General features: G+C 68.4%; 2 protein-coding genes across 5 annotated transcripts; one reads left to right on the forward strand and one right to left on the reverse strand.

Annotated features, from left to right (window-relative positions):
- The first annotated feature begins 22 nt into the window (after positions 1-22).
- Positions 23-12,839, forward strand: LOC146764906 (serine/threonine-protein kinase MARK2-like). 4 transcript variants are annotated; one of them, XM_085563900.1, is made up of 18 exons: positions 23-320; positions 4,704-4,877; positions 5,746-5,799; positions 5,907-5,955; positions 6,065-6,130; positions 6,209-6,279; positions 6,416-6,472; positions 6,698-6,934; positions 7,251-7,370; positions 7,645-7,744; positions 7,825-7,937; positions 8,467-8,677; positions 9,310-9,527; positions 9,814-9,911; positions 10,463-10,732; positions 11,387-11,413; positions 11,692-11,736; positions 12,365-12,839. In XM_085563900.1, the coding sequence occupies exons 1-18, from the start codon at positions 264-266 to the stop codon at positions 12,714-12,716; spliced, it is 2,319 nt and encodes a 772-aa protein (XP_085420026.1). In that variant the 5' UTR covers positions 23-263; the 3' UTR covers positions 12,717-12,839. The 4 variants fall into 4 exon arrangements, with proteins under 4 accessions (XP_085420026.1, XP_085420027.1, XP_085420028.1 ...); XM_085563901.1 differs by having other exon boundaries at positions 25-320; positions 8,551-8,677; positions 12,365-12,838; XM_085563902.1 differs by lacking the exon at positions 11,387-11,413 and having other exon boundaries at positions 27-320; positions 8,551-8,677; positions 12,365-12,837.
- Positions 12,840-15,153: 2,314 nt separating this feature from the next.
- LOC146764907 (REST corepressor 2-like) lies at positions 15,154-20,453 on the reverse strand. The gene is made up of 12 exons (XM_085563746.1): positions 20,217-20,453; positions 19,799-19,855; positions 19,629-19,709; positions 19,270-19,322; positions 18,338-18,499; positions 17,792-17,916; positions 17,212-17,281; positions 16,547-16,741; positions 16,381-16,458; positions 16,205-16,262; positions 15,937-16,124; positions 15,154-15,369 (listed from the first exon to the last, which is right to left on the reverse strand). The coding sequence occupies exons 1-12, from the start codon at positions 20,332-20,334 to the stop codon at positions 15,154-15,156; spliced, it is 1,401 nt and encodes a 466-aa protein (XP_085419872.1). The 5' UTR covers positions 20,335-20,453.
- Between the last annotated feature and the right edge of the window lie 177 nt (positions 20,454-20,630).

The raw sequence follows: 20,630 nt of genomic DNA on the forward strand, positions 1-20,630 counted from the left end.
TGGCCGAGGGCCGGCGGCGGCCGCCATGTTGGGAGCCGCGGGGCGCTGAGGCGGCGTGAGGCGGCGGCGGCGGCGGCCGGGCCGGGCCGGGCGGACCCCGCCCGCTCCCCCTGCTCCTCTGCCGGCCCCCCCAATGCCGCTGGCCTGGCCCCCCCCCGCCCCCTGAGCTCCGCCGCCTCCCCTTCCCCCTCCCCGCACGCCTCCTGCCTGCCGCGGCTTCCCCCTATCGCGATAGTCGCCGGCGGCGCGGGGGGGGGGCCGCCATGTCGAGCAGCGCTCGCAGCCCTTTGCCGACCGTCAACGAGAGGGACGCGGAGCAGGTGAGGGAGGGACGGCGGGGGTGGGGGAGAGCCGGCTCCAGCGTGAGGGGAGAGGGGCGGCCGGGGGAAAAAGGGCGTTTTGTGAGGGGAAAAGGGAGCCTGGGGGGTTTTTATGAGGGGAAAAGGGAGCCTGAGGGATTTCTGTGAGGGGAAAAGGGAGCCTGGGGGGTTTTTGTGAGGGGAAAACGGGGATCTGAGGAAAGAAAAAAGGGGCTTGAGGGGATGGCGAGCAGGTTTGTGAGGGGAAATGGGGAGTTTAGGGTCGGTTTGTGAGGGGGAAAAGGGGATCTGAGGGGGCAAAAAGAAGAATTTGGGGGGTTCTGGTCCCGTCCGTGTGGAAAAAAAGGGGGACTGAGTGGGTCTGAGGCGTTTGTGTCCGGGAAAAGGGTCCTGGAGGGGCCTGAGTAATTCTGTGAGGTAAAAAGGTGTTTTGAGGGGGATCTGGGCTGGGTTTTGAGGGGGATCCGGGGGGAAAAGGGGGCTGAGGGTCTGGGACTGTTTGTGAGGGAAAAGGGGGGCAAAAAGGGTCTGGGGGCTCTTTGTGAGGGGCAAGGGAGGCCTGGAAGGGGTGTGAGAAATCCTGTGGGGTAAAAAGAGCGTTTGATGGCAACCTGGGTCGGCTTTTGAGCGATAGAGAAAATAAAGAAGTCTGAGGGGGTCTGGGGGCATTTTTGGGAGTGAAAAGGGAGATCCTGGGGTATTTTATGTGGAGAAAGGAGAGGATCTGGGGGGATCTGATCTCTCTGTGAATGGAAAAGAGGGACTGAAGGGGTTTGGGATTGTTTTGTGAGGGAAGAGGGGGCTCTGAGGGGCTTCGGGCCCCTCTGTGAGGTGGAAAAGGGGGTCTGGGTGTCCCCCAGTTCCTCTCTTGCGCCCTGTGAAGGAGCCTGGGGTCTCCCACAGCCCGGACCCTCCTGTGGGGTGGGGGGTCCTGAGCCATGTCCCCCTTCGGGCCTGGATTTGCTGTAGGGAGAGTGCTCTGGGATGAGCCCCTCCCCAGATTTTGGGGTCCCATTTCGGGGTTCCCTGCGGGGCAGCAGCGGGGGTTTGTGTGCATGACCCCCGGTTTTGGGTGAGGGGGTCACGCCTTGCACCCCAAAGCGAGAGGGGCAAGCAAAGGGGGGGTGCCAGACACCCCCACATTGACCCCCCAGGCTCTGGGATCCGCCGTGGGGGGCAAGTTTGGGGTGCCACCGTCCCCCCCCAGCCCGGTGGCTGCGCGCTCGGGGTGTGGGGGCGTCAGCCCACCCCCTCCCCACCCCCTTCCCTGCTGCAGCCCCCCGGCCGGGGGGGCTGTGGGGGCGGCAGCAGCGCTGCACGGGCTCGGCGCCCTCCCCGCGCTTTGGGGGGGCTCTGAGGGGCGAGCCCCCCCAAATCCCTCCCGTTCCGACCCCTGCGAGCGGGGACCGGCCCCCCACCCCGGGTGGGGAACGGGGGGCGCGCCCCCCTGTCTGTCTGAGGGGTGGGGGGGATTTCCTCCGGGGGCAGCTGGGACGGGGGTTCCCCGTTTTAGGGGGCGGATTTGGGGGGCTCTTGGGGTCCCTCTCTGCCCCCAGCTTTTCTGTGGCTGCTGGGAGACCCCCGCTGCTGGCTCAGCCGTTTTGGGGAGCACCTGGGGGTCTCCTCAGCTCCCCCAGCTGGGTGACACCCCCGTTTTGGGCGGTGTTTTGGGGGGCTTCCCCCTTCTGTGACCCCAAGTGCTGGGGGTGGCCCCAGCAGGGCGCGTGGGGGCACAGGTGGCCTCGTGTCGGTGTCCCCAAGCCCGAGGACAAGGCGATGCCACCTGTTCTGTGGCCGTGGCATCGGGCCCCCTCCTCGTTTTGGGTGGTTTTCCTCTTATTTATCCGCTGTTATGTAACGCCAGAGGAGAATTATTCCTGGCGGGGAAGATTTGGGGAGGGGGCGGCAGCGCCGTGTGGGGGGGGCTGTGCACCCTCCCCAGCCCCAGCAGCTGAATTTGGGGGGTCTTTCCCTGCCCCCCCAGCCCCCAATTCCTCCCTCACACAGAACCCGATCCGGTGGGGTCGGAGATAAAAAAAACCCATCAAAAATACCTAAATTTGGCTGACATTTGAGCGGCGCCGCACGAAGCAGCGCTGCCTCCCCGGCTGCCGCCGCCGCGCCGTGCCCGGGGGTCCCGGTCACACCGGGGACACCGGCACCGCTCCCGTTGCCACCGGTTTGGTGCCGCTGGCGTGGGCGGCTGCTGGCGGCATCGACGCCTCCCGGCACCGGGATCCTCACACCTGCCTGGTGACGTCACGGCGGGGCCGGTGACGTCACTGCTGGGCTGTGATGTCACACCGTACCTGGTGACATCACACCGTACCCAGTGATGTCCCTGCAGCCTCAGCGCTGTCACTGCTGCCGCCATTCCGGTGCCATCCCGGTGCCCGTTCCAATGCCAATTCCGGTGCCATTCCCATTCCAATGGCCATTCTGGTGCCCATTCCAATGGCCATTCCGGTGCCCATTCCAATGGCCATTCCGGTGCCCATTCTGGTGTCCACTCTAATGCCCATTCCAATGTCAATTCCGGTGCCATTCCCATTCCCGTGCCCATTCCGGTGCCCGTTCCACTTCCCATTCTGGTCCCATTCTGGTGCCCACTCCAGTGACTTTCCGGTGCCCATTCTGGCGCCCATTCTGGTGCCCATTCCAATGCCCATTCCCGTGCCATTCCCATTCCAATGCCCATTCCCGTGCCATTCCCATTCCAATGGCCATTCTGGTGCCCACTCTAATGCCCATTCCAATGCCAATTCCAGTGCCATTCCCATTCCTGTGCCCATTCCGGTGTCCATTCCAGCACCCATTCCAATGGCCATCCCGGTGCCCATTCCCGTGCCATTCCCATTCCAATGGCCATTCCTGTGCCCATCCTGGTGCCCATCCCGGTGCCCATTCCAATGCCCATTCCCGTGCCATTCCCATTCCAATGGCCATTCCTGTGCCCATCCCGGTGCCCATTCCAATGCCCATTCCCGTGCCATTCCCATCCCGGTGCCCATCCCGGTGCCCATTCCCAGCCTTCTGGCTCTGCCCCCGGCCGGACAGCCCCCGCCCAGTGCCGGTTTTCCCCTTTCCTGCCCCGTTTTCCCCGCCCCGGCGCTCCAGGTGTTCCCGGGCCCCACCCCGGTCCCGCTGCGGCCTCAGCCCCGACCGGTCGAGCCGGTCCCCGCTCGCTCCCTCCCGGCGTCCCGCGGGGCTCCCGCCGCTCCCGGCGCTTCGGGGTGCCCAGGGTGAGTCCCCCTATGGCGGGCGGGCTGGGGAAACTGAGGCACGAGCGGCTCCGCGGCCTCACCGAGCGCCGCGGCCTTCCCAGAGCCCGTGCCCGGTGCCGGTGAGACCCCCCGGTGCCGGTGGCGTTCCCCCGGTGTGACCGGGGCCGGGCGGCGCCTCCTTTGCCGTGGTTTCGGCCAGGCGGGCCGCGGCGATAAGAGGCGCCGGGAGCGCCGCCACCGGACCCCGGGGGGTTCGGGGGGCTCCGGTGCCGGGGGGGGGGGCTCCGGTGTCGGTGCCGCCTCAGAGCCCGGCCGAATGCCGGCAGCGCGGCCAGATGGCTCCGCACGCTCCCGCCCCGTTGCCACGGCAGTTTTTTGGCAGAAAGTCCCGTTTTCCTTCACTTTTCCCACAGCACCGCGCTGGGCTTTGGGGGAGGGGGAAGCTCCGGTCCCCCCCGGCCCCAAAACAGCGCGTTCTCCCCCCAAATCTGGGGGTTCGCTTGCGCCATCGCCGGCGCCTCCCCCGTGGCTTCCGCCAGCGGTTTCCTTCCCACGGAGGGGGAGGGGACACCCCGAGATGCGCCCCCACGAAAATAAAACCCGGCGGGGATTTGGGGGCCCCAAACCCCCCGGGGGAAGGGGGGGCTTGGCTCGGCTTCCCCGCCCGCTCACGCGCTCCCGTTATCTCCGGTGTCACCGGAGCGCTGACAGCCCCGGGGGCCGATCGCTCCCCGTGAGGGAACACCCCGAAAGCGTCCCCGGGGCCCGGGTCACCTCCGGGGGGTGTCCGGGCGGGTTTTGGGGCGCGGGCAGAGGGGCTTTGTGCCCACGCCGTTCTGGGGGCTGGCCGGCAGCTCCGGCCAGGCAGTCGCGTTTGGGTCAAACCGGGCTTTTGGGCGCTGAATCCCCGGGAGAGGAGCCGAGCCGGGGCGGGGCGGGGGTGGCCGTGTCCCCTCCCGGGGACGGGGTGACACGGCGCTGTCCCCTTCCCACCCTGCCGGCCCAGCCCGAAACCGCGGCGCTTGCGTCAGGTATCAGGGGCGGCTCCCGGCCGGGCCGGGCGCGGCTCCGCCGCTCCGGACTTCGCTCCCGGCTCCTCCCGGAGCCCGCCGGGATCCGCGGCCGGGCCCGGCTGAGCGTCGCCTCGCTGTCCCCGCAGCCGGGCGCCGTGGAGGGCAAGGGCGGCGGCAAGGCCAGCATGCTGCGGGGCCGCAACGCCGGCACGGCCGCCGAGGAGCAGCCCCACATCGGCAACTACCGGCTGCTCAAAACCATCGGCAAGGGCAACTTCGCCAAGGTCAAGCTGGCCCGGCACGTCCTGACCGGCAAGGAGGTGAGTGGCACCCCCCCGGCGAGGGGACGGCGCTCGGCGGGGCCTGGGTGACGCCGCGGGGACGGCGGCAGCCCGTGGGTGACACCGCGTGCTGTGGGTGTCACCGTGGTGCGGGGACAGTTCTGGCTTCTGGTGCTGCTTCTGGAAGTGCCACCACAGTGTGGGGACAGGTCTGGGTCCTGGTCCTTGCCCTGAGAGTGCCGCCACGGTGTGGGGACAGCCCTTGTTATCAGAGTGCCACCATGGTGTGGGGACAGCTGTGTGTCCCAGTCCTTGCCCTGAGAGTGCCGCCACGGTGTGGGGACAGCCCTTGTCAGAGTGCCACCATGGTTTGGGGACAGCTGTGTGTCCTGGTCCTTGCTCTGGGAGTGCCACCACGGCCCAGGGATGGGTTTCCTGTCCCCAGCCACAAGTGCCACCACAGTGTGGGGACAGGTCTGGGCTCCTGGTCCAGGTCCTGTGGGTGTCCCCGCAGGGACCGACCCGTTGTCCTCATCCCATGGGTGGCACCGCGGTGTGGGGACAGCTCTGGCCTCTGGTCCCTGCCCTGGGAGTGCCACCTGGCACAGGAAGGAGTTTCCTGGTCCTCAGCTGTGATTGTCACCGTGGTGTGGGGACGGTTCTAGCTCCTGGTCCTTGTCCTGTGGGTGCCACCACGGCGTGGGGACACTTCTGGGTCCTGCTCCGTGCCCTGGGAGTGCCACTGTGGCACAGAGATGGTCCCAAGCTCTCGGTCCTCATCCCATGGGCGCCACCACGTTTGGGGACAGCCCTGGGGCTGCTCCTGTCACCTTCCCCCTCATCCCATGGGCGCCACCACGTTTGGGGACAGCCTTGGGGACCCTCTGACCCCCCTCTCCCCTCGCAGGTGGCCGTGAAAATCATTGACAAGACGCAGCTCAACTCCTCCAGCCTGCAGAAGGTGAGGGGTGTCCCTGAGGGGTGGGGGGCAGCTGATTTTGGGGTGACAAATGGGAGATCATTCCCTCTGACACCCCCCAAAATCCCCCCTCCCCCTGTGCCTCGCAGCTCTTCCGGGAAGTGCGAATAATGAAGGTTCTGAACCACCCCAACATAGGTGAGACCCCCCAAAACCCCCTCATCTGCACCCCCACCCCTCTCCGGGGGTGTCCCCCACCCTTGGGGGGGTCCCAGGGGTGTCTCCAACCCCCCTCCCCCCCTTGCAGTGAAGCTCTTCGAGGTGATCGAGACAGAGAAGACGCTTTACTTGGTGATGGAATACGCCAGCGGGGGTGAGTGGGGGTCTGGGGGGCCCCGGGGGGTTTGGGGGCCACAGGGCTGCCCCTCACCCCCCACCCTGTGCCCCCCAGGCGAGGTCTTCGATTACCTGGTGGCCCACGGGCGCATGAAGGAGAAGGAGGCCCGGGCGAAGTTCCGACAGGTCTGGGGGGGGTGGTGCTGTTGGACCCCCCCTGCAGGGGTTGGGGACCCCCCCAGTGTGCCCCCAAGGGGGCTGGGGGTGTCCCTGTGCCCCCCAGCTGGGCTGGGCCCCCCTCTGACACCCCCCTGTCCTGCAGATAGTGTCGGCCGTGCAGTACTGCCACCAGAAATTCATCGTGCACAGGGACCTGAAGGTGAGGGACCCCCACCTGGGACCCCCAGAGCGGACCCCTCACACCCTGGGACCCCCAGAGTGGCACCCTGACACCCCTGGGATCCCCAGGACCAAACTCCCAATATCTCTGAGACCCCCAGGGAGGTGCCAGGACCCCCCAGCCCAGTCCCAGCTGCACCCCCTGCCCCCAAACCCCCCAGACCCCCCGTAACCCCCGCTGGGGCGCTCTCCCTCCCCGGGCCAGGCCGAGAACCTGCTGCTGGACGCCGACATGAACATCAAAATCGCCGATTTTGGCTTCAGCAACGAGTTCACCTTCGGGAACAAGCTGGACACGTTCTGCGGCTCGCCCCCCTACGCCGCCCCCGAGCTCTTCCAGGGCAAGAAGTACGACGGGCCCGAGGTGGACGTCTGGAGCCTGGGCGTCATCCTCTACACGCTGGTCAGCGGCTCGCTGCCCTTCGACGGGCAGAACCTCAAGGTGTGGCCGTGGTTTGGGGGTCCGGGGGTGGTTTGGAGTCACCCTAGTGTGTTTTTGGGGTCCCCGTGGGTGGTTTGGGAGCCATCCTGGATGGTTTTGAGGTGCCCATGGGTGATTTATTGGTCCCCATGGGTGGTTAGGGGTCCCCGTGGGTGGTTTGAGGGTGTAGGGGTTGGCTTTGGAGTCACCCTGGATTGTTTTGGGGTCCCCGTGGGTGGTTTGGGGGTCCAGGGGGTGGTTTGGTATCCCCGTGGATGGTTTGAGGGTGCCCACGGGCGATTTTGGGGTGCTCACGCGTGGTTTTGGGGTCCCCCAGGAGCTGCGGGAGCGGGTGCTGCGGGGGAAGTACCGCATCCCCTTCTACATGTCCACGGATTGTGAGAACCTCCTCAAGAAGTTCCTCATCCTCAACCCCACCAAGAGGGGCACACTGGAGGTGAGGGGACCCCCAAACATCATCCTGGGACCTCCCCAACATTCCTGGGACCCCCCCAGAATCATCCTGGGACCCCCCAGCATGGTCTTGGGACTCTCAGGTGGTTCTGGGAACTCCTGAGACCCTCCCGAGCAGCCCCCAGAGCACCCCAAGACCTCCTGGGGACCCTCCCTGTTGCCCCTGGCATCTCCCTGTGCCCCCCGGGACCCCTGGGATCCTTTCGTGCCCCCAAAGTGTCCCCAGAGGTGGCCCCTGAGCCCCTGTGTGTCCCCAGCAAATCATGAAGGACCGCTGGATGAACGTGGGCCACGAGGACGACGAGCTCAAGCCCTACATGGAGCCCGTGCCCGACTACAAGGACCCCCGCAGGACAGGTGGGACCCCGGGGCCACCCCTGGGGACACGGGTGACCCTCGGGGACACGGGGACCCCGCTGAGGGCCGTGTCCCCCCAGAGCTGATGGTGTCCATGGGCTACACGCGGGAGGAGATCCAGGAGTCGCTGGTGGGGCAGAAGTACAACGAGGTGATGGCCACCTACCTGCTGCTGGATCACAAGAGCTCCGAGGTGGGGACACGGGGACACTGGGGGGGCAGGGACACTGTGGGGACATTTGGGACACTGCAGGGACATTGGGGACACTGGGGGGACATTGGGGACACTGGGGTGGCAGGGGACACGTGGAGGGCACCAGGGGACAACGAAAACACGAGAACAAAGAGGGGACATGGGGACAAGAGGGGACACGGGGAGGGACAGGTGACAAAGTGATACCGGGAGGGTCACTGGGATGAAGAGGGGACAGGAACGGGAGGGGACACGGTGACCAGGGGAGATTGCAACGGTGCGAGGGGACGTGGGGACACGGAGGTGACACGGGGACACAGGAGCACAGAGGGAGTGAGGGGATGTGGGGACACGGAGGTGACACGGAGGTGACACGGAGGTGACACGGAGGTGACACGGGGACACAGGAGCACAGAGGGAGCGAGGGGATGTGGGCACATGGAGGTGGCACGGAGGTGGCACAGGGACACCAGCCTGGCCCCACGCTGTCCTGCCCCCCGTCCCCACCGTGCCGGTGTGTCCTCCCCAGCTGTGCCGTGGTGGCACGTCCCTGTCCCTGTCCGGCGGGTGTCCCCCGTGTCCTGCCCTGTCCCCACGTGTCCCCTGTCCCCAGCTGGAGGAGAACCTGTCCCTGAAGCCGCGGGTGGCCCCGGAGGTGGCCAACAGCTCGGGGCCCTCCCCCGCGCACAAGGTCCAGCGCAGCGTCTCGGCCAACCCCAAACGGCGCGTCAGCGACCAGGGTGAGAGCCCGGGGGGACAGGGACCCCAGACGGGGACAGGGACCCCAAACTGGGGGACAGGAACCCCAAATGGGGACAGGGACCCCAGACGGGGACAGGGACCCCAAACTGGGGGACAGGGACCCCAGATGGGGGGACAGGGACCCCAAACTGGGGGACAGGAACCCCAAATGGGGACAGGGACCCCAAACTGGGACAGGGACCCCAAACGGGGGGACAGGGACCCCAAACTGGGACAGGGACCCCAAAGAGGGACAGGGACCCCAAACTGGGACAGGGACCCCAAACGGGGGGACAGGGACCCCAAATGGGAACCCAGGGGGTCAGTGACCAGGGTGAGACCCCCAAATGTTGTGGGGCTGGGGCGGTGTGTCCCTCAGGAGTGGGGTGCTCTGGGTGCTGGGGGGTCGCGGGGACAGGATCCCATCGTGGGGGGTTGGTGGGCAGCTGGGGCCCCCTCGGGGTGCAGGAATGGGCGTGGGGGTCCCTGGGGGAGGCCCGGGTGGGTGGGATCGGGGGTGCCCAGCCCCTCGTGGGGTGCTGTGTGAGCCGGATCCCCCAGCGAGGCGGGGTGAAGGGGAAGGGAGGGGTCCCCGTGGGACCCCCAGCCCTGACAGCCCCTCCCGCCCCAGCCGGGCTCTCCATCCCCACCTCGGCCTCGTACTCCAAGAAAACGCAGGCGGCCAACGCGGAGAACAAGCGAGGGGGAGCGGCAGGAGCAGGAGGAGGAGGAGGAGGAGGAGCAGGGGAGGAAGAGGTCGGGGGGCGCCGGGCCGGCAGCACGGCCAAGGTGCCCCCCAGCCCCCTGCCCGGCCTGGAGCGATCCAAGGGCACCCCCTCCCCGTCCACGGTCAGTGCAGGGTGGGGGACACCCGGGGGGGCCCTGGATTGGGGGGAATTGGGGTGCTGAGGTGGGAGGGGGGTCCCCAACACCTGGAACCCCAGATTTGGGGTCAGTATCTGCTGATTCGGGGTGGGGATGGGGGGTGGCTGTCCCTGGGTCCCCCAGGTTGGGTGGGGGTCGCTGGTGGGGCTTGGTGTCCCCTGGAGGGTCCGCACGTCCCGTGTCTGCAGTTTGGGGGTTTTGGGGCACCTGTGTGTCCCCCCCAGCCCCCCGTGTCCCTGTCCCCCCACAGAACAGCGTCCTGTCCACGGGCACCACGCGCAGCCGGAACTCGCCGCTGCTGGACCGGGCCAGCCTGGGCCAGAGCTCGCTGCAGAACGGCAAGGACAGGTGGGGACCCACGGGGGGACACCCCAGCTTCCCCTGGGGGGGCTCCCGAGGGTGCTGGGATGGAGATGGGGGTGGGCGATCCCCCCCCAGCCCCCCATTCCTGCATTCACTGGGTGCTGGGGAGCGCCCCAGCTTCCCACGGGGGTCTGGGGGTGTCCCTGGGTGCTGGGGGGGCTCAGGGGGCAGCAGTGTCCCCCCCTTCAGGACTCTGGGGGTGTCTCTGGGGGCAGCAATGTCGCCCTTCAGGGGTCTGGGGGTGTCCCTGGGTACTGGGGGAGAATCAGGGGTGTCCCTGGGGGCAGCCGTGTCCCCCCTTCAGGGCTCTGGGGGTGTCCCTGGGTGCCGGGGGGGGCTCAGGGGGCAGCAATGTCCCCATTCAGGGGTCTGGGGGTGTCTCTGGGGGCAGCCGTGTCCCCCCTTCAGGGCTCTGGGGGTGTCCCTGGGTGCCGGGGGGGGCTCAGGGGGCAGCAGTGTCCCCCTTCAGGGCTCTGGGGGTGTCCCCAGGTCCCGGGGGGCTCAGGGGTGCCCCCTAACCCCGTGTCCCCCCGCAGCGGGGCTCCCCCCCGGGTGCCTGCAGCGTCCCCCTCTGCCCACAACGTGAGCCAGGGCCCGGGCGAGCGGCCGAGCTTCCCGCGGGGGGTCTCGAGCCGCAGCACCTTCCACGCCGGGCAGCTGCGCGCCCCCCGGGACCCCCGGGACCCCCTGCCCTACGCGCTGCCCCCCGGGCTGCCCCCGCCCGCCTCGCCCTCGGGCGCCAGCCAGGGCCGGCGCGGCCCCTCCGCCAGCCTCTTCAGCAAGTTCACCTCCAAGTTCGTGCGCAGGTGAGCCGCAGGGCCGGGCCTGCTGCCCCGTGCCCCTGGACGTGCCCCTGGATGTGTCCCCCTGGTGTGTTCTGGGCTCTCGCTGTCCCCTCGCTGTGCCCTTCCCTCTGTGTGTCCTGGGCTGTCCCCTCGCTGTCCCCTCGGTGTCCCCTCGGCGCTCCAGGGATTCTCTGTCCCCTGTTTGTCCCCTCTGAGGGCTCCTCGGTGTCCCCTCGGTGTCCCCCAGATCCCTGCCGTGTTTCTCTGTCCCCTCAGGGTGTCCCCTCGGTGCTCTCCAGGCTTCTCTGTTCTTCTCCTCCCTCTGTGTCCCCTCCTGTCCCTGCCACTGTCCCCTCAGGCACCCGCATGGCCCTTCCTGTCCTCCCCGGCCTCCCACTAATCCTCCTGGGGTCCCCCATGTCCCTGAATGTCCCCCCCCCATGTCCCCTCAGGGACCCCCCATGTCCCTGCATGTCCCCTCAGGGACCCCCCTGTCCCCTCCTGTCCCTCTGTCCCCACAGAGCCGGGGCGGGGGGTGGGGGTGCTGCTTTTCCCCGGACCCCACTGACCCCAGCCCCGCTCGGGGGGGGCTGTGGGGGTCTCAGGGGAGGGGGTGGCTCTGTCCCGGCCCCCTCCCCCTCCCAACATCCCCTTCTCTTCTGTTTGTCTTTGTAGAAATCTGTCTTTCAGGTTTGCCAGAAGGTAGGGCCGCGCCGGACGCTGGGTCCCCCCGCATGGCACCCCCAAAATTCCCACAAACGCCCCCAAAAATCCCCCCGACCCCCCCCCGGACCCCTCCCCAGTGCTGCACGGCCCCGCATGGCCCCCCCGGCCCCGCCCGTCCGTCTGTCCTCGTCCCCCCCGGTGTGTCTGTCTGTCCCCCGCCCCCGGTGCTGTCTGTGCCCCCGGGTCCCCTCGGGGGGGGTGGGCTGTGCCCCCCCAGCCCCCCTGGCTGAGCTCGGCCCCTTTTGTCTCCCGAGGAACCCCCACGAGCCCGAGAGCAAGGAGCGGGTGGAGACCCTCAGGTGAGTCGGGGACACCCTGGGGACACCCTGGGGACACCCCCGGGGTCCCTGTGACACCCTCGGGGTCCCTGTGACACCCTGGGTCACCCCCGGGGTCCCTGTGACACTCCTGGGGACACCCCTGGGGTGTCTGTGACACCCCCGGGGTCCCTGTGACACCCTGGGTCACCCCCGGGGTCCCTGTGACACTCCTGGGGACACCCCCGGGGTGTCTGTGACAATCCCAGGGGTGCCCAACTCCCCTTGGTGACCCCATGGTGCTCCCCCAGATCTGCAGTGGGCCCTGAGAAGGACCCCCAGGACCCCCCAGTTCCCCCCAGACTTGCCATGGGCCCCAAGAAGGACTCCCAGCACCCCCTAACCCCTAATTTCCCACAGTGGGCCCCCTGAAGGACCCTAGCACCCCCTAACCCCCAATTCCCCCCGGTGGGCCCCAAGAAGGACCCCAGCATCCCCCTAACCCCCAATTTCCCACAGTGGGCTCCAAGAAGGACTCCCAGCACCCCCTAACCCCCAATTTCCCATAGTGGGCTCCAAGAAGGACTCCCAGCACCCCCTAACCCCCCAATTCCCCCCGGTGGGCCCCGAGCAGGACCCCCAGCACCCCCTAACCCCCGGTTCCCCCCAGACCCGCGGTGGGCCCCGAGAAGGAGCCGCGCGAGGCCGGGCGCGACGCCAAGCCGCGCTCGCTGCGCTTCACGTGGAGCATGAAGACCACGAGCTCGCTGGAGCCCGGGGAGATGCTGCGCGAGATCCGCAAGGTGCTGGACGCCAACAGCTGCCGCTGCGAGCCGCAGGAGCGCTTCGTGCTGCTCTGCGCCCACGGCGCGCCCGGCCACGACTCCTTCGTGCAGTGGGAGATGGAGGTGTGCAAGCTGCCCCGGCTCTCGCTCAACGGCGTCCGCTTCAAGCGCATCGCCGGCACCTCCATGGCCTTCAAGAACATCGCCTCCAAGGTGGCCAACGAGCTCAAGCTCTGAGCTGCGGCCCGGCACCGCGGCACGGCCGGGCAGCGCGGCTCTGGGGACACGGACACGGCTCTGGGGACATGGACACGGCCCAGGCACCGCGGCACGGCCGGGCAGCGCGGCTCCGGGGACACGGACACGGCTCCGGGGACACGGACACGGCCCAGGCACCGTGGCTCCGGGGACACGGACACGGCTCTGGGGACACGGACACGGCTCTGGGGACACGGACACAGCCCGGGCACCGCAACACGACCGGGCACCGTGGCTCTGGGGACACAGACACGGCTCCGGGGACACGGACACGGCTCCAGGGACACGGTCACGGCTCCGGGGACATGGACACGGCCTGGGCACCGTGGCTCCAGGGACACGGACACGGCTCCAGGGACACGGACACAGCCCAGGGACACGGACACGGCCCAGGCACCGTGGCTCCAGGGACACGGACACGGCTCCAGGGACACGGTCACGGCTCCGGGGACACGGACACAGCCCAGGGACACGGACACGGCGGCTCCGAGGTGGCCGAGGAGCCTCCGCTTTGAGCCACGGACACGGCGAGCCCGGAGCGCCTCTGAGGTGGCCCTGGAGCTCCGGCTCCGAGCCACGGCCGCGGCGGGGACACCCACGGGATGGACCTCGGGCACCTCGGGGGCTCCTGGATGGATCTGGGGATGGCCTGGATGGACCTCGAGGGCGCTCCGGGACTTGGTGGGCACGGCCTGGGTGCAGCCAGGAGCTCCTGGGTGGATCCGGCATGTCCTGGATGGACCTGAGATGGACCTGGCATGTTCAGGATGGACCTGAGAGCCTGGGATAGGCCTGGGATGTCCAGGAAGAACCCGGGAGCTCCTGGATGGACCTGGGAGGTCCAGGATTGGCCCGGGATGTCCAGGACGGACCCGGGATGTGCAGGAGGGACCTTCTGCAGGGTCCAGGAAGATCGTGGCTGGACCTGGGACCTCCAGAGGTCCCCTGGCTGGACCAAGGTCCAGGTGTCCGTGGGGACACCCTGGATGGACCCAGGGCCACCTGGATGGACCCAGGACCTCTGGAGCTCACCTGGCTGGGCCCGGGACCCCCGGGACACACCTGGGGCCGTTCTGTGGCCTCCAGGGCCCCGTGAGGATGTGGAGACATCCCGGGTGGGCCTCTGGGGACAGGGCCCGGGTGTCACGGGACCCTGGGAGCTGCTGGGGACATCCCAGTGGCCCAGGGACCCGGGGGCATCTCCTGGGACGGGGGAGCAAGGCTGGCCCCAGGACAGGGACACGGCCGGGGTGGCCCGGGGACGTCCCGGGTGGCTCGGGAGCCGCCGGGGGTGGCCCAGGGCCGCGTGGGGACATCCCGGGTCACCCGGGGACATCCCCGGTGAACCGGAGCCTTACCGGGGGGGGGACACGGGACAGTCCGGGGGTGGCCTTAGGGGGGTGGGGCTGTCCCCTCCCCCCCGTGGGGATGGCCCCTGCCCCTCCCCCCCTTGGGACAGGGCTGTCCCCTCCCCCCCCCACTCAGGAAGGCGGGGGGGGGAGGGGCGGGGGCGCTGCTGCTGCCGGGGTGGGGGCGGGGCGGCCCCTCCCCCCTCCCCTCCCCCACTTTTGTCCTGCTGTAGCCCCGCCCCGGGGGAGGGGCCAGGCCCGGGCCACGCCCCCTCTGCGGTGGATTTTCCAGGTTCTAATTAAAAACTTTCCAGAAAGATCCGTGGGCTCCAAGTGGTGCTGGAGGGTGAGACAGGGTCCTGCTGCAGAGCCCGGTCCGGACCAGTGCTCCCAGTCTGAACCAGTGCTCCCAGTACAGGCCAGTGCTCCCAGTATGAACCAGTGCTCCCAGTCCAGACCTGTGCTCCCAGTCCAGGCCAGTGCTCCCAGTATGAACCAGTGCTCCCAGTCCAGACCTGTGCTCCCAGTATGAACCAGTGCTCCCAGTCCAGGCCAGTGCTCCCAGTCCAGGCCAGTGCTCCCAGTATGAACCAGTGCTCCCAGTACGAACCAGTGCTCCCAGTCCAGGCCAGTGCTCCCAGTATGAACCAGCGCTCCCAGTCCAGACCTGTGCTCCCAGTCTGGACCAGTGCTCTCAGTACGAACCAGTGCTCCCAGTCCAGACCAGTGCTCCCGGTCTGGACCAGTGCTCCCGGTCTGGACCAGTACTCCCAGTACGAACCAGTGCTCCCAGTACGAACCAGTGCTCCCAGTCCAGACCAGTGCTCCCGGTCTGGAGCAGTGCTCCCAGTATGAACCAGTGCTCCCAGTCCAGGCCAGTGCTCCCAGTCCAGGCCAGTGCTCCCAGTATGAACCAGTGCTCCCAGTATGAACCAGTGCTCCCAGTCCAGACCGGGAGCAGTCCCAGTCCAGCCCAGTGCTCCCAGTGCCCCAGCACTCACAGCCGCTGTAGTAAAATACTTTTATTGCAGACGGGCCCCCCGGTCCTCCGGCCCGGCAGGGGGCGCTCAGCGGGGCGGGGCGTGGCCCGCGGCGGGGGGGCGGGGCCGGGGGGCGGGGCCGGGGCGGAGCAGCGGGGGCGGGGCCCGGCCGGGCTGCAGGGGGGGGGGCGGCCGCGGGAGCGCGGGGGGCGGGGCCGGGGGCGGGGCCGGGCGCAGCAGAGGGGGCGGGGCCGGGGGGCGCGAGGGGGGCGGGGCCAGGTGGGACACGGCCGTGATCTGCACCTGCGGAGAGAGGCGGGGCTGTGATTGGGCGGGGCTGGAGTGGGCGGGGCTGTGATTGGGCGGGGCTGGAGTGGGGCGGGGCTGTGATTGGGCGGGGCTGGAGTGGGCGGGGCTGGAGTGGGCGGGGCAGGGATTGGGTGGGGCTGGAGTGGGCGGGGCTGTGATTGGGCGGGGCTGTGATTGGGTGGGGCTGGAGTGGGTGGAGCCGGGATTGGGCGAGGCCAGGATTGGGTGGGGCGTGGCCATTGGTTGATTGGGGTGTGATTGATTGATTGGGGTGGGGTCATTGATTGATTGGGATGTGATTGGTTGATTGGGGTGGGGTCATTGATTGGGATGTGATGGATGGATTTATTGAGTGCGGTGGGGTCATCGGGGTGGATTGATTGATGGATTGATGGATTGATTGATTGATTGGGGTGGGCGCAGTGATTAATTGGTGTGCGGGACTGCCTCCGCTGTGCTGGGCCCAGTCCAGGATCAGAACTGGGCCCAGTCCAACCCCCCAGCCCAGGACTGGGACCAGTCGCGAGCTCAACCCCCGCGCCCTGCCCAGCCCTTCCTCACCTCCTCCTCCTCCTCGTCAGGCTCGGGGCGGTCCCCGGGGGGCTCCCCCTGGCCCGGGCGCTCCTGCAGGAGCCGCTCGAGGCCGAGGCGGCGCCGGGGGCCCAGCACGAAGCTCCGAACCTGCGCCGCCGTTTTGTTGCCCAGCACAGCCGCCACCGCCGGGAAGTCGCGGCCGTAGCGGCGCAGGGCTGGGGACAGGGACACGGCGCTGAGGGACGCGGGGCCGGCGAGCGGCCGCGGCAATTAGCCTAACGAGGGGGCAACTCACCCTGCACCACCAGCAGCTGCTCGTCCGTCGTCCAGCGCGAGCTGAACCTGCTGCTGCCCTGGGGGGTGAGCGGAGGTGACTTGGGGGGGACGGGGGGACGCAGCCGGGAGCTGCTGGGACACCGTGGGGACACCGTGGGGACACCGCGGGGACACCGTGGGGACACGGGGACCCACCTCGGGCGGCCGCAGCCCCTCCAGGCCCCCGTCCAGCGCCTGCCTGAGGCCGCTGTTGATCTGCTTGATGCGCTGCACCTGCGGGGATCGGCGAGGGGCTCACGGGGGTCCCGGGGCGTCCCCGGGAGTGTCCCCCGGGTGTCCCCCGGGTGTCCCCGGGCCTCACCTGCCGTTTCAGGGCCACCAGCTGGCAGTCCAGCTGGCGCAGCGCCCGCGCGCCCAGGTCGGGGTTGGCCGTCACCTCGGCCACGTCCTCGCGGCTCAGGCGCATCCCGCGGGGCGGGCGGCGCCGCTGCCGCGCCGGGGGGTGGTGCCGGTACTGCGGCTCCTTGCGCGGCCCCGCCTTGGGGTAGCAGGGCTGCTAATTAGTTCGGTTCGTTCATTAGTTGGGTTATTTTAAGCGGTTATCGCCGGGGGAACCCCCCGAGCACCCCCCTCCAACCCCGGAGTTGGTACATCCCGCCCCGGCCGCTGCTCTCCCGCCCCCCCAGCAGGGGGCGCCACCCCGGTCCCGTTTCTGGGGGTTTTCCCCCCAATTTTGGGGGTCTCCCGACCCTCCGCCACCTCCCCCTTGTTGTTTTCAGGGGTTCCTCCCCATTCCCAAAGATTCCCCCAAATTTCGGGGGTCCCACAGCCTCTTTAGAACCCCCCTCCCCCCAGCTCCTCCCTCCTTTAGGGATTCACCCCCGTTTTTTGGGGGTCTGGCTCCATATTTGGGGGGTTTCCCCCATTCCCTCCCTTTCCTGATCACCCCAGCCTCGAGCCCACCCCCCAAATTTCACCCTGTGACCCCCCCCCGAGCTCCCCCAAACCCCTCCTGTGCCCCCCAACCTCTTTTTTGGGGTCCGGGGGCTCCACGTCCCCCTCGGGGCTGGGGCGCTGCTCATCGGTCTCGTCGTTGCTGCGGGGCCGGAGGGGAGCCGGGTTTGGGGGTTCGGGGGAATTTGGGGAGTTTTGGGAGGTTTTGGGCATGTTTTTTGAAAGTTTTTTGGGAGGTTTTGGGGAGGTTTAGGAGAGGTTTTGGGAAGTTTTTTGGGGAGGTTTTTAGGAAGGTTAGTGGGGAGGTTTTCAGAAGGTTTTGGGGACGTTTGTGGAAAGATTTTGGGAATGTTTTTGGGGAGGTTTTTGGGGAGGTTTTCGAAGGTTCTTGGGAAGGTCTTGTGGAGGTTTTGGGGAAGTTTTTTGAAGGTTTTGGGGAGGTTTTGTGGAACTTTTTGGAAGGTTTTTGGGGAGGTTTGTGAGGAGGTTTTGGGGAGGTTATGGGAAGGTCTTGGGGAGGTTTTCAGGAAGGTTTTCGGGGAGGTTTTCGGAAGGTTCTGGGGTGGTTTTGGGGAAGTTTTGGGGGGCGGTTTTGGGGACGTTTTCTGGGGAGGTTTTGGGGGGCTCAGGTGGGATTTTGGGGGTCCCGTACCTGTCGTCGCGGTCCCGGCGGCCCAGCAGGCGCCGGGCCTGGCGGTCCATGACGCTGGTGCGGGACCGCGTTTTCTTCCAGGAATAATAATATTTAACCAGGCTGGGGATGAGCTTGTCCGGGAGCTGGGGGGCACACAGGGCGTTGGGGGGTTTTGGGGGCACAGAGGGGATTTGAGGGGGTGCTTGAAAAACCAAAAAAAAATCCAAAAAAAGCCCCAAAAACTCCTCAAAAATCCCCAGAAAAGCCCCCCCAAAAAAATCCCAAAAACCCCCAAAAAACTCAAAAAAAAATCCCCCCAAAAAATGCCCAAAACGCCCCAAAAACCCTTGAAAAATCCCAAAAAAGCCCCAGAAATCCCCAAAAAAATCCCAAAAATCTCAAAAAAAATCCAAAAAAAAGCTGAAAAAAATCCCAAAAAACCCCTGAAATCCCCAAAAATTCCCAAAAAAAAATCCCCCCATAAAACCCCCAGCCCTCTGCGGGCGGCACGGCCGCCCCGCGCCCTCCCCGGGTTTTTGGGGCGCGTTTTGGGGTGTCTCTGACCATCTGCTGGATGCGTGCGAAGCTCTTGCCATGGAAGCTGAAGGCCTGCTCGAACAGCACCTTGTCCTCCACCGTCCACTCGTCCGGGAAGGGCGTGAAGTTGGCCAGGTCCGCCAGCGACTTCTCCACGTCGTGCTTGTGCCACAGCAGCATGCCCAGCGCCTGCGGGCACGGCGGCCAATTTGGGGGGCTTCGGGGGGCTCGGGGGTGTTCCCTGAGGGGGGGCAGGGGGGGTTTGGGGGGGTCCCAGGGGTGTCAGGGGGGGTTTGGGGGCACCCTGGGGGGATCTGGGGGTGCCCCACGGGGGTCAGGAGGGGTTTGGGGGGTCCCAATTGGGTCAGGGGGGGTTTGGGGGGGGTCCCAGGGGTGTCAGGAGGGGTTTTGGGGGGTCCCAGGTAGGTCAGGGGGGGTTTGGGGGTGTCCTGAGGGGGTCAGGGGGGGTTTGGGGGTGCCCCAATTGGGTCAGGGGGGTTTGGGGGGGTCCCAGGGGGGGTTTTGGGGGTTCCCAGGTAGGTCAGGGGGGTTTGGGGGGGTCCTGAGGGGGTCGGGGGGGTTTGGGGGGTGCCCCAGGAGTGTCAGGGGGGGTTTGGGGGCACCCTGGGGGGATCTGGGGGTGCCCCAGGGGGGTCAGGAGGGGTTTGGGGGGGTCCTGAGGGTGTTGGAGGAGTTTAGGGGTACTCTGGGGGGATTTGGGGGTGCCCCAGGAGGAATTTGGGGGGGGTCCAGGGGGGTCAGGAGGGCTTTGGGGGTGTCCCGGGTGGGGCAGGCGGGGTTTTGGGGTGCTCCAGGAGGGGCAGAAGGGGTTTGGGGTGCCCTGGGTGGGTCACGGGGGTCTGGAAGCAGCCCGGGGGATCTGGGGGTGCTCCATGGGGGTCAGGAGGGGTTTGGGGGTCCCAGGGGGGGGTTTGGGGGTCCCGGGGGGGGGTCCCTACCTGCTCGATGTTGTAGCCGTGCTTGTCCTTGGCCATGGCGATGTACCTGTCCACTGGGGGGGTTTGGGGGGTCAGGGGTGGGGTTTGGGGGGTCACGGGGGGTTTGGGGGGTCAGGGGGGGTTTGGGAGGTCAGGGGTGGGTTTTGGGGGGTCGGGGGGGGCTCAGGGAGGAGTGCAGGGGGTAAAAAGGGAGGGCGGGAGGGGGGGAGGGGGCTCAAAGGGATTTTGGGGGGCAGGGGGGGTGAATGAAGGGGGGATGGGGGGGATCGGGGGTGTCACGGGGGGGCGCGGGGGCTGGGGGGCACCCCGGACGCCCCCTCCCCAGCAGGACCCCCCCGTTTTTGGGTCGGGGGGCTCACGTTTGGCGTCGGACACGCAGTGGTTGGGGGCCCACACCAGCATCCCCTTCAGCTCCTTGCTGCTGTAGCGGGCGGGGCTCTCTGGGGAGGGGGCACGGGGGTCACACGGGCCGGGGGGGACCCCCAAAACCCCCCCAGGACCCCCCGGCCCCCTCCCCGCAGCTCCGTACCTGGCTTGCAGTCGGGGATCACCGCCTGGTAGTCGGCCCCCACCCGGATCATGCTGTCTGCGGCGGGAGGGGCGCGGGGCTTTACCGGGGGGGTCCGCACCGACCCCCGAGCCCCCCGGCCCGGGGGTCCGGCCGAGCCCCCTCCCCCGCGGGAACAAAGCGGCGCCCACGCGGGCGCCCGGGGACAATGGGGACGGGGCTTTGTTCGCCCCCCACCCCCCGAAACGTCCCCGCGGGACCCCCACCCCCCCGGCCGAACCCCGCGGGGGGGGCGCCCCCTCCCCAAATTCGCGCGGGGCCGTCCCCGGCACCCCGCGGGTTATTTGGGGGGGTGGGCGCAGCCGGGGGGTGTCCCGGGGGGGGGTCGCAGGCGCGGGGGTGGTTTTTGGGGGTTATTTTTTGGGGGGGGGTCGCTCACCGTGGCCGTGCTCGTCCTCGCTGGCCTCGTCCTCCGAGGGGGGGGGTCCCGCGGCGCCCCCCGCCCTGGCGCGGCTGCGGGACAGGATCGCCGCCGGCTTCTCCATCACGGCGGGCATCGCCCCGGGACCCCCGCGACCCCCGGGACCCCCGGGACCCCCGGCACGGCCCCGCTCGGGAACCCGCTCGGCCCCGGCGCCCCCCGCCCAAATCCCCCCGAGCCGGGGGTCCCGGGAGGGGCGTGGGAATTCGGGGAGGGGGAGGAGCGGGGCGGGCCCGGGGGGCGGGAGCGGGGCCGGGGGGGTGGGGGGGGTCGGGAATTTGGGGGGGGGTCCCGGGCCGGGGGTCCCGAGCCCGCCGAGCCGCACAAAGCGCCGCCGCCGCCGCTCCCGGTGCCGAAGTAGTTCCAGCGGCC

The sequence above is a fragment of the Lonchura striata genome, chromosome 31, assembly GCF_050655825.1.
Source record: "Lonchura striata isolate lonStrDom1 chromosome 31, ASM5065582v1, whole genome shotgun sequence".
Lineage (NCBI taxonomy): Eukaryota > Metazoa > Chordata > Aves > Passeriformes > Estrildidae > Lonchura > Lonchura striata.

Bases quoted from the DNA above. Each gene is read 5' to 3' on its own strand.
- LOC146764906 (XM_085563900.1), top strand. From the start codon at position 264: ATGTCGAGCAGCGCTCGCAGCCCTTTGCCGACCGTCAACGAGAGGGAC. The intron at 7,371-7,644 runs GTGAGGGGACCC...GTGTGTCCCCAG, and splicing joins CCAAGAGGGGCACACTGGAG to CAAATCATGAAGGACCGCTG. The intron at 10,733-11,386 runs GTGAGCCGCAGG...TTGTCTTTGTAG, and splicing joins ACCTCCAAGTTCGTGCGCAG to AAATCTGTCTTTCAGGTTTG.
- LOC146764907 (XM_085563746.1), bottom strand. From the start codon at position 20,334: ATGCCCGCCGTGATGGAGAAGCCGGCGGCGATCCTGTCCCGCAGCCGC. The intron at 19,323-19,628 runs GTGAGCCCCCCG...AAACCCCCCCAG, and splicing joins CTGCGTGTCCGACGCCAAAC to TGGACAGGTACATCGCCATG. The intron at 16,263-16,380 runs GTGGGTCCCCGT...CTCACCCCCCAG, and splicing joins AGGGGCTGCGGCCGCCCGAG to GGCAGCAGCAGGTTCAGCTC.